The sequence below is a fragment of the Grammomys surdaster genome, unplaced genomic scaffold (genome assembly GCF_004785775.1).
Source record: "Grammomys surdaster isolate TR1022 unplaced genomic scaffold, NIH_TR_1.0 341, whole genome shotgun sequence".
Taxonomy (NCBI): domain Eukaryota; kingdom Metazoa; phylum Chordata; class Mammalia; order Rodentia; family Muridae; genus Grammomys; species Grammomys surdaster.
In genome coordinates, this window is record NW_021604760.1 from 325,913 (window position 1) to 338,002 (window position 12,090).

A 12,090-nucleotide genomic window follows, 5' to 3' on the forward strand; every position below is an offset into this window, starting at 1 on the left:
CATTGTGGATGGTGCCACCCCTGGGCTGGTGGTCATTGTGGATGGTGCCACCCCTGGGCTGGTGGTCATCATTGTGGATGGTGCCACTCCTGGGCTGGTGGTCCTAGATGCTACATGAAAGCAGACCAAGCGTGCGAATGAACCCATGGCCTCTCCATGAGCTCCTGCCTCAGGTCCCTACCCTGCCTGCCTTCTATGACAACTGTAACGTGGAAGTACAAGCAAATAAACCCTTTCCTCCCGAAGATGCTTTTGGTTGTGTTGTTTCATCACAACATAACCCTAACTAAAATAGGGGGAGAAGCCTAAGAGCCAGAAGGAGGGATGCTGTCAAATGCTAGCTTCTTGGCACTTTTGACCCGCCTAGACTGGGCCCATCCGAGTTTTATCCTGGAGAGGTTCACAAGGCTCTGCCACTCTCTGAGGACTTATATAGACAGTTTAGTGGGGCAGCTCCAGAAGGAAGAGAGTTTTCCTCAGTGGTGCAGCTGGTGGTAAGTTGTTCAGTCTCCTATAAATAAGCCCTCACCTATGCTCCTTAATTGAATGCACTGGGGCACATCAAAAACAAAAATTTAACAGAAAATTACAAAGAGGTCTAGTTGGGAAAGGGGGGAGATCAGCTGGAGTGGGACAACAGATGAAGAGTAAATGTGATCAAAACATTTATGTACAAAAGTTCATAATGAAACTCTTAAAAGTATTTCAAGTCTTTCTCCATTAGAACGCTTTTCTTGGTTATTTGAACAGTGACATAAAATTTGAGTAACATGCACAAAAACAAAAGGACTTTCTTTGCCTTTTTTGAAAGCTCAGCAAACATTCAGCTGACTCCCCACTGCACTGACTCTCTATCTACCCTCCCCCTCAAATGCATATTTTCTAATCCACACCTTTTCCACCAGGGGGACATCCACTGTATTTTATGTGTGTGAATGTGTCTGCTTGCATGTGCACATGGATACCATGTACATGCCCAATGCCCAGGAAGGCCAGAAAGGACTGGAACACCTAGAACAGGAGTTAGGTTCAAGTGAGCGGCTATGCTTTGCAGGGAACCAAACAGGTCCCCTGAAAGACCAGCAACTGCTAACCACTGGGTCATCTCTTCAGAGCCCTACTCACCTTTTCAAAAAAAAAAAAATTTAACCTAACCCTTTCATCAGTAAAAGATTTTCTTCCCTTGTATCCTTGGAGAAAGGTAAAGTGTTTTCTCTTATAGTATTTGCAGCTATTAAAAAAAAAAAAAAAAAAAACATTTCTTTACACAGATTTCTCCTTTGCTGAGACAGATATTAGCACCTTAAAACAAACAAAGTCTTAAACTATTTGCCAAAAATGGAGTCCTTGAAGACACACCCCTGGTAGAAATGCAGAATGGAATGGCTGGATCATAAATATGCACGGCACTACATATACATAGGCCCACTCTGTAATCCAGTGGCCTAGAATGTATTACAGTCCAGGCTGGCCTACAGCTTGCTGTAATCCCCTGCCTTGGCCTCCCAAGTGCAGATGCCCTCACACTGAGGCTACCACTTTTATAATCATTTCCTACGTAGTCAATATAGGATTTTTGGATATCCCATCTCTGTTAATCTATGAAAAACAAGAAAACTCATAGCTGGAATTTTTGCAATGCCAGTGAATAGAAAAGCATCTTAATTTAATATGGTTTACACAGAGTGAGTTCATCTCAGAATGTAAACCAAGGAAATGACAGGCTTCCCCCGTCAAATTATAATATTAAATCAATGACAGATTTGGGGAAAGGAACAGCTAATAAACCGTAAAAACACTATAAGAGTGATGAAGGGTGCCCAAGTCCAGCCTGCTCATCACCCACTCACCATCTAACAGCCAGTGCTGGGCACTCCTGGTCTCCAGTTCTGACATCATTAGACGTGTGATCACATGATCTGGAACCAAAAGACCTTTTTCCAGGTACTGTTTTGCGACGTCACCAACTTCTGTTAAAGAGAGGGAAAAAAACACTCAAAAAGGCTTCAAAGGCGGGCAGTGGTGGCACATGCCTTTAATCCCAGCACTTGGGAGGCAGAGGCAGGTGGATTTCTGAGTTCGAGGCCAGCCTGGTCTACAGAGTGAGTTCCAGGACAGCCAGGGCTACACAGAGAAACCTTGTCTCAAAAAAAAAAAAAAAAAGGAAAAGGAAAAGGAAAAGGAAAAGGCTTCAAAGATGGTAGCATTGGCACAAGCCTAATTCCAGCACTTAAGAGGCATACGAAGGAGGAGCAGAGGTTCAGTGTTAGTTATCCTCAGCTACATGAGAGCTGTTTTCCAAAATATGGGAGAAAAAGAACTTAATACACTCTTGGCAGTTTAGCCTTCTGGTTCATCATCCATGACATTGTGGCAAAGGTGAATGAAGGAAACTATCACAGTGCTTTATTTAATATTGATTTTTTTACTATGGAGCACTGCTTTTTAAATGCCTAGAAGATTATAAAAAGCAACTCTGAGATATCACAAGCAAAAATACAAGAAAAGGAATGGCCAAGATTAAAATAAGGAGGGAGGTTGGATACAAAATGCTTAGAAGCACTGGAGGTCACCAGGACAATGGACAATGACAAGAATAGGGCTGAAGAAGGCTCGACCATTCCCTGGGAGACCTGCTGGGTTGCATAAGACCCTGAGCTATTATCTCATATCCCAGATAGCATCTCATTCAAAAGAGTTAGTCACTGAGAATGACTAGAACAAGTGGCTAGCTATGTGGGTCAGTGCTGGGGGTGAGCACAGAGGCTCATATGCAGACAAGTGCACTAACACTGAGCACCTTACAGTCCTGGTCATTCATTCACTAGCCCAGGGGAAGGAAGTGAGAAGACACTTGGGAAGCACACTTCAGGTGATTGGGGGCACTCAGCATACATGGAGGACCCTCAAGCCTCACGGGTGGAAGACATACCCCTAAGATATGGTGTTACGTGTGGAGGGCATAGCCTTTAAAGCAGCTTTAAAAAGGTCACCCTCAAACCCAAGACCAGTTACTTAGACTGAGGGGCCTAGTACAAACTCAAACTCAAAGTTCTAGTACACTGGAACAGGATGGCATGAGTCAAGCAAAGAAGGCTGAGAGGGTCCCAAGCTTGACGCAAGAAGCAGAAGCAAGGGAAGGCGTCCTTCACATGTCCCTTGAGAGAGTCCCTTGGCTTGATTCAAACCAAGATTAAAATAACCCAGGGAAGGCTTCCAGCATTCTCACCCCAGTGTGTGACAGAGAGAAGGGTTAAGAACAGCGCAGTGCTCCAAAGAGTTCAGGCAGCTGTGGCCTCACCCAAGGATGACAGGCAACATGTCTACTGCCATGACATAAGACACAGCTCTCAACTTCTACCTACCACAAAGACCCACAGCCATCAGGATTAGCCCATGAAGAAAGCCCTCTAGAAAAGTGCCCCTTGTCATAAAACAGGTCATCACCAAAACTGGCCCTGTACCTGCCCTGGCCAGGTTACCTAGAAGAAAAAGTCCTCATTAAAAAGCTAATGCCAGCATATTCTAATGAATTACAGAGCTGATCAAATTCCCAAGGAGTCCAAAAATTGAATACACATTCATTCATTCATCGTTTGTTCATTCTCTCTCCCATTCTGTCTGTCTGTCTTCACACACATGCAGGGGAAGGGGTGCCAGATTAAACTGGGGTGTCTCTAAGTTACACAAAGTGACCTCTATCCATGTGCTTCAACATCCCATGGGTCAGGATTACAAATGTGTTCCACTTTCCTGGCTAAAATTTTAAACTGAAATCTATAGAGCTTTAGCCAAGTGGCTCATCGGTCCAAATATTCATGCTTCAGAGTTCTCTTAGCTCACATTTGTTTGAGGTTTTACGGTTGTACACATTCATGGAAGCAACTAGTAGATTGCTGTGGTCAAGTATACCACACAGCCAGCTGCAAATCGGCAGAACCCATTGTGAACATTTGTAAGATGAAAAGAAAATGCCTCTTTCTAGGAAAGGCACTGTGTAGGGTGCACTCGTACTGTCTGGGCCTGGATGTGGTTGCTGGTCTTGTGGCTTGCGATTCCATTAAGAACTCATTGAGCTGGGATGTGATGGACACCAGACCCTGCACCAGCCTACCACTTGGCCTGTCTCAAAGCTTAAAACTTTCAACAGCAAAATGCCACACCAATTTCTATCAATGGGCAAAAAAATAAAGTCAGTAATTACTGCAATTAAATTACAAAGACCAGATGTAGTAGAACATACCTATAACCCTAATACTTTTGAGACAAAGTCAGGAAGATTGCTACATACAAGTTCAAGGTCAGCATGGTATACAGGGTGAGTTCCAGGCCACCTAAGATTAACCTGTCAAAAAAAAAAAAAAAAAAACCTGGCAAGATGGTGTCACCAGTAAAACCACTGGCCACTAAGCCTAACAACCTGAGAGATGCCCAGGATCTATACAGTAGAGAGAACTGATTCCCTCATGGTGCCCTCTGACCTCCCATATGCAGTGGCACAAGCACCACTGCTACCGACATCCCTTCACACTAGGTTGTGTGATTTAGGAAGGTGTAGGCCAGCTGGGCGGTGGTGGTGCACGCCCTTAATCCCAGCACTTGGGAGACAGAGGCAGGTGGATTTCTTTTCTGAGTTCAAGACCAGCCTGGTCTACAGAGTGAGTTCCAGGACAGCCAGGGCTACACAGAGAAACCCTGTCTCAAAAAACCAATAATAATAATAATAAAATAAAATAAATTTAAAAAAAAGGAAGGTGTAGGCGATACAGCCTTGCTGGAGGAGTGGTGACACTGCAGATGGGCATTACACATACAAAGGCTTGCCTACTTCCAGTCTGTTCTCTGCTGTGTGCCTGTGCTTAAGGACGTCAGTTCTCAGCTTCCCATTCCTGCTACCATGCCTATGACTTACTGCCAGGCCTTCCTGCCATGGACTCTTATCTCAATGAAACCATAAGCTGAAATAAATTCTTCCTTCTATAAGCTGCCTTGGTCATGGTGTTTTATCACAGCAACAGAAAAGTAATACAATGCCCATCTGCCTTTTACTGATAAAATCCTAATATAAGGAAATTGTATGTTTTTCTTCCTAAAGGATCTGGCCAGTTATACAGCAGTTGAAAGCAGACAGAATTATTTTAACAATGAGTTACATATTACAAAACTATATGGGAAATCAAGGCTAAGATACAGGCAGTGGCTGGCAGGAGCAGGGTGGGAAGCAGGCATTTAAAAGGTAGTGTTTTGTACCATAATATTCTATTTCTTTGGCTAGATAATAACCCCCCCCAACGTGTGTGTGTGTGTCTGTGTGTGTGTGTCTGTCTGTCTGTCTGTCTGCCTCTTTGTTCTAAGTGAGAGCAAACTGGATTCAGAGGATAAGCTAGTCAAATGTCCACCATACAGCAACTTCCTGTGATGCCTAGCTAGGTCACTAAAGACAAACATTCTGTGCCCATTCAATGTCTCTGAAGAAAGACCTTGGCAGGGAATCAATTCCTTCCCGAGACTGAACACCCTGTAAGCACCAAACACAATGTGAAAGGGACAAAATTAAAAGAAACTGGGCTCTCCTTAGTATCATTCCTTCTGCAAACTCGATGACAAAACATGATAGTTCCAACACGCACAGGTCTAAGAGGCCTGATCATCCCTAAACTGTAGCTTTTTGATCCCAAAGACTCATTCTTGCTCTCTCCAGAATATTCAGGCACTTACTTGAAAAACAGAGTCAGTCCTCCTATGAACTGTTTACCCTTCAAATTACTTTGCTAAAGAAAACATGTGAGTCATCCATGGTGACAAACACCTTTAATTCCAGTACTCAGGAGGCAGAGGGGGTTGGATCTCTGAGTTCCAGGCCAGCCTGATCTACACAGCCAAGTTCTAGGCCACTAAAGTGGAAATTTCTGATTTCTTTGGAGATTCAGTTATGTCATGTGATGTTTTGCTGAAGCAGACACGTAAGAGGAACTGTGATGTCTAGAAAGAATATAAATATGACCCCACAGACAGAGTGACAAGGCTCTGGCATTGGTTCACCTTGCACTGTGTAGCTGGCCTTAACTTATGACTTCATAGAGAGTAACTCACCAAAGAATTTCTCGTGATATTCTGGCTGCTTCTTTGCCACTTCCACAGACTCTTGCTGATTCAGCAGGGCCTCACAGTTTCTTCTGAAAACTGACTCATGTTTGGTGTTTGCCAATTAGACTGGACTGCCATGCCACTATTGATTCTTTTTTATTTATTTACTTATTATATATGAATACACTGTAGCTGTCTTCAGACACACCAGAAGAGGGCATCAGATCTCATTACAGATGGTTGTGAGCCACCATGTGGTTGCTGGGATTTGAACTCAGGACCTCTGGAAGTGCAGTCAGTGCTCTTAACCACTGAGCCATCTCTCCAGCCCGCCACTATTGATTCTTATTTGATGTTTTAAACTGGACTGCTGATATCCTGACAACAAAGACTGGGATCTCCCCAAAGAACTTCCTTTAAGCAGGTCTATAAACCCTGTTTCCTATTAACCTTTCTTTTCTCTTACCTCTGGTAGGTGGACTAGAAGGGAGGTTGAAGTGTTAAAGAACCCTAATTAATCTAAGCCAAAAAATCTAAGCTAGCCAAGGCAACATTGTGAGACCCTGTCTGAAAAAAAAAATAAAAACACTTTAAAAGTCTTAGAGAAGAGGGTCAAGAGCAGATCAGAAGGAAAAAAATGCATATATGATATGCAGATATATATATCTGAAAGCTTTAGAAAAAAATATTTTAGAAAATCTTAGGTAAAGGGGTTTACTGCCAAGTCTGACCTGTGGTAGAGGGGACTCATACATACAAACTGTTCTCTGACCTCCACAGTACCCAAGTGCACACAGAACCAACTACAAATAACAGGCTGAAGAGGTAAGCTCAGTGGTGCTCACCCATGTAAAAAGCCAAGCATGGTAACATGTGCTTATAATCTCGGTGCTGAGGAAGGAGGTAACAGAGAGCTTGTGGTCCAGTCAGTTTAATTCAGTGAACCAGCCTAGGTCCTAGGGAGAGGGTCTACCTCACAAAACAAGGGGGGGGGGGGCACGCCTATGAAATGTCACCGACATTCATCCCCAAACACCCCTTTACAGCATACACACACATAACGGTGTCAAGAATGGAGGATGTGGCTGCATTTGTAGAGTGCTTGCCTGGCATGCAGAGTCTGCCCTGAGTTCCATCTCCCTGTACTATAGAAACCAGACATGGCAGTGTACACCTGGAGCCCCAGCTTGAAGGGAGGATGTAGATCAACCAAAAGCTCAAGGACTTACTTCACTACAGAGCCTCAGGCTAGTCAGAGCTACATGAAACCCTGACTTTAAAAAAAAAAAAAAATGTCCAAGGCTGGGGGGTTCATAGATAAAGGGCTTGCCATGCAGTTGTGAGGATCAGAGTTCAGATCCCAAGAACCCACACAAATGAGTGGATGTGGCCAGGCCTTAACCACAGAGCTCAGAAAGTAGAGACAAGGCATCCCTAGAGAATTTGGCTAGCCTAGACCCCAACAGCAAGCTCTCCCTCAATAAAGGTGTCTAGTAATCAAGGAAGACTCCTGATGACACCTTCACACAGCCACACACATGAGCAGGCTCACACATTTTACACACACACACGGGGGTCGGGGGGGGAAGCACAGCCTTCTCCCACATACATCAATTATTTGACCCTTCCTATTGGTTTAATGAACAGTGCAAACACTCATTTTCTAAAACATAAATCATAAAAAGATGATAGAATTTCATTAGGCACGCAAACATCTACATCCTGAGTATTTTCTTGGCCCTGTACCTGAACATATGCACTCATAAAACACACTATGAACATCTGGTGGAGTACCACACACTGCCTCTCAGGCAGCCAAGAAAAACAGGCAGCAGAAGACCACAAGGAAACAGATAAGGACAAGTACTCTGGAAGTCAGCCAGAACTAGAAGACTATTAGGCTCAGAGTATTGAAGCATGTTTTCAGGGTCAAGCTACAAATCTGCTCTGGTACCCACACCAGGCACAGCGGTCCTGAGGAGGGGCTTATACTTTCTTCCTTCCTGGTGTTCTTTCTCTGCAAACAAAGAAAGAACAGCATCCTTGAAACCTGATCCCAGAACAGTGACTACCCCCATTCAGAGAACAGAGGAATTTCATTTCTAATCTGACCCAAAGTCATTCCTGGTCATGGCAGAAGGCTGACATGCAATTGTCGAGCCACCCCCTGAGCAGCAAGTATCTTGGCTGTGGATCAGCTCGAAGAGCCACAGTTCTCCACGCCTCTGCGCAGGTGGGACAAGCTGCCACAGCTGCTCAGGCCCGACTTTTCCCCTCTCTGTCCTTCAATTTTCTCATAACCTAGCGGAGAACTAAAACTGAAAACCAAAAAAGTGGCCAGCATACACCCTCCCAAAACAGGGTGGGAAGAGGAGCGAGGACTGATGTCAAGACTTCCCACGGGGTTTCCTTAGCCATGGAGGGGGCCCTGTGGCACACTAACAGGCCAGCCCACAGTCAGTCACCCTTCAGCCACAGCAGTTGGCAGCAATAGGAACAGCAGTACCCACTAAGAACTAAGATCTGGGGCTGGAGAGATAGCGCCACAGTTAACGGCTGTTGCTGCCCATGCAGAGGACCTGGATTCAGACCCCAGCACCCATGTCAGGTACCTCAAATAATTCTGCTCCAGGGAATCTGATGCCCTCTTCTAGCTTTTGCAGGCATCCACACATAGGGCATACAGTCAAACAGATCATAAATAAATAAATGTTCTTTAAAATAAATTTTAAAAGCAAAATCTAAGGACTGACAGTAACTATCTCAACTATGGTAAAGGCTACTATTTGATTTTTGAAACAAAGAGGTATTAGCTGGGCATGGTAGCATACAACTAAAACCCCTACACTAAGAACAGTAAAGCAGGTAGGTTACAAGTGAGACCGGCCTGGGCTAAAGCAAGATCCTACCCCTGCCCTCTCCCCTCTTGAACCAAAAATTAAAATGTTTTCCATAAAAACCTATAAACTTTCTGTTATGCCTGATTTCCTTCTCCCTCCCCCCTTTGGTTTTTGTATTTTGTTGTCGCTGTTGTTTGTTTGTTTCACGAAGTGAAGCTATTTCTACCAAGGGGAAGACCATAATGCCCAGGTGGTTTGGGCTACAGGGATGGTTGTCTTTAAAAGTAGTCTTCCTAACCCTTGCCCTCTTCTAAGAGCTAAGCTGTGCTTACACTGCTGTCCCTAGTGTGCAGTTTCAAATGCAGAGATAGAACATGTCTGCCAACTCTTGGATCCCACAGAATGGGATCCCAGAGTCTTCCTGCAGACACCTCACTAGAACAAAGCCTTCAAAGAAAGGCCTTCCCTGCCAACTTCCTCATGTAACCTCACGTAACTACAGACTCTCGGTCTATAGTCTTTCTTCACCAAAGCACTCTTTTCCTGTTCTCAGGGGAAGAACTCTGCTCAGCTGACTGAGCCATTTAAAGCCTCATGGAACCAGATGTCCCTTCACTTTTTAAAAGTTATTATTTTATGTGTATGGATGTTTTGCCTATATGTTATGTCTGTGCACCATGTGCCTGGTGCCCAGAAACTAGAAAAGAGCATGGAATCTCCTAAAACTGGAGTTATAGATAGTTTTGAGCCACCATGTGGATGCCAGGAATTGAACCTGGATCCTCTGCAAGAATAGCCAGTGCTCTTAAACACAGAAAAAAAATCTCTCCAGGCTCCATCACCTTAAAAAACAAAACAAGATCCTGTATGCACTCCAGGCTGGCCTGAAATTGGTTAATGATCCTTCTGCCTCAGCCTCCCATGTGCTTGGGTTATAGGCATGCACTGCCACACCTGGTCAGTATTTTTTCAATGCTGCAAATAAAGAACAAAAAAAGAAGATGATGATGACCATGGTGATAAATAAAACTAGCCAGGGGGTGGTGACACACGCCTTTAATCCCAGCACTTGGGAGGCAGAGGCAGGTGGATTTCTGAGTTCAAGGCCAGCCTGGCCTACAGAGTGAGTTCCAGGACAGCCAGGGCTACACAGAAACCCTGTCTCGAAAAACCAAAAAAATAAAAAAATAAAAAATATATTAAAAATAAAAAATAAACATCTAAAATCTACCCTAGACAAGAGAAAGGCAAATCCTCAAGCTAGCAAGTCTATCAAAGGTAAAGGTGCTGCCATCAAGGCTGACAACCTTCATTTGCTCTCCGCAACCCACAGAACAGCAGAAAACTGGGCCCCACAAGTTCATAGATAGATAGATAGATAGATAGATAGATAGATAGAACAATAAAAGATTCAAATACCTATAATGCTCTGCCCTTTCTTAGAGACCCTTATGGGGAAGATAACTTTATCTAAAATTTTAATCAAGTTTTTAAAAAGCCAAGTGTCCAAGCTTCTTCTTCTGCGTCCTCTAGTCTGGCTGCCCAAGGAACAAGCAGAGGGTCTTTGACCAGGAGGTAGAGCCAGGGAGTCAAGGGAGGTTCAGTGGGGGATATAGGTAAGAAACCAGGAGGTACTGGAAGCCTGGAAAGGGGACGCAGGGCAGGACATCTACATGCTGACCTCTAGGACAGGGTGGGCGATGGCTAGACAGTGTGCTTGTGATGAGTGACAGTAGTGTCTGATATGCCATGCCACAATGTTGCTAGTCACCCAAACAGCTGATATCATAGGCATATACCACTTAAGATTTTTTTTATATTTTTTAATTATGTGGGTGAGGTAGGTAGGTATGTGCATGTGAGTATCGGGTGCCCATAGGTACCAGGTGTTAGATCCCTCTTGAATATAGGATATAGGCAGTTGTGATCCATTCAATGTCATTACAGGGAACTGAACTCAGGTCCTGTGGAAGAATAGTCTGTGCTCTTAACCACTGAGTCAGCCTGACTTGCATCTTTTCAATGTAACAGACAATGCTAGAAGACTTGAGAATAGTCAAATGTGTTAGGAAATCTATTCCTTATATAAAACATCTTATTATACCTTGCCAGAAAGACTCAACATGTGACCAGGATTTGTGCTGACTTAATAATCTCTTAAATCTCAGATCAAGCTGATCCAGAACCAAAAGGGGGTGGGGGGGAAACAATGGATTTAAGACCCAGTAAACTAGGTATTGAAGAGATAGCTTAGTGGTTAAAAGTACTGAGTGCTCCTGCAGAAGACAGAACACACTGGCTCACAAACATCCTAACTACAGTTCCAAAGGATCCAAGGCCCTCTTCTGGCTTTCTCAGGCACAGGTGTGCAAGTGGTACAGACATTCATACATGCAGAAAAACATCCATATCCATGAAATGTAAAATTAAAGAAGCAGTAAACTGCTAGCCTGCATCCTGGAGGGATAATCCATTCCCATGGTTATTTATATTCCAACAGGCATTAGATCACCTAGACACCCCAGGTATTTCCCTTATTCATCAAATAGCCTGAACGGCACCAACCCCTTGATTTCAACCTATACATAAGTTTACTCTAAAGTCTCTGGTCTTCAAGGCCACATTGCTATTTCAAATAGCACATACCTGAAGTTGAATGCTCTCTACCAAGGAGACTAATTTTAGAGACACTTCAAAACATTCACACTTATTCCGCTGCCAGAGAAAGGAGAAAAACACCACAGGCACACAGGTCAGAAATGCCCGGGCTGCTCTCCAAAGAGTGCATGGAGAGAGTGACATATTTGCAACAGTGACTTCCCTCCCTTTCTCATTATAAAAACCAGAACATCTAAGAGCCTCCAGAGAGGACTAAAACCCGGGCAGGATACACTCCTCACCAGCCAAGGCAGCAAGTGAAGCAAGCAACCAATAAAATTAAGTTGTGTTAAAGTCACTCGACTTCAAGAGTATAAATAGATTCCACTGCTTTGCTTAAAATGTCAAACAAGTCCCACACGCTGTCCTCTGATCTCTACATATGTCCTAGCATGCACATACATGTGCAAATGTGCACACAAGTTTATTTAAGAGGCTAAATGTATGGCTCAGTGGTTAACAACACTGGCTACTTTCCAGAGGATTCAGGTTCAATTCCTAGATC

At 43.9% G+C, this 12,090-nt stretch overlaps 1 protein-coding gene across 1 annotated transcript in view; it reads right to left on the reverse strand.

The window, feature by feature from the left end:
• Positions 1–12,090, reverse strand: part of Ak4 (adenylate kinase 4) — a 47,333-nt gene that overhangs the window by 16,529 nt on the left and 18,714 nt on the right. Inside the window, exon 2 of the mRNA XM_028778771.1 lies at positions 1,851–1,970. Coding sequence (XP_028634604.1) covers positions 1,851–1,970 — 120 coding nt within the window. The remainder of the gene's footprint in view (positions 1–1,850; positions 1,971–12,090) is intronic.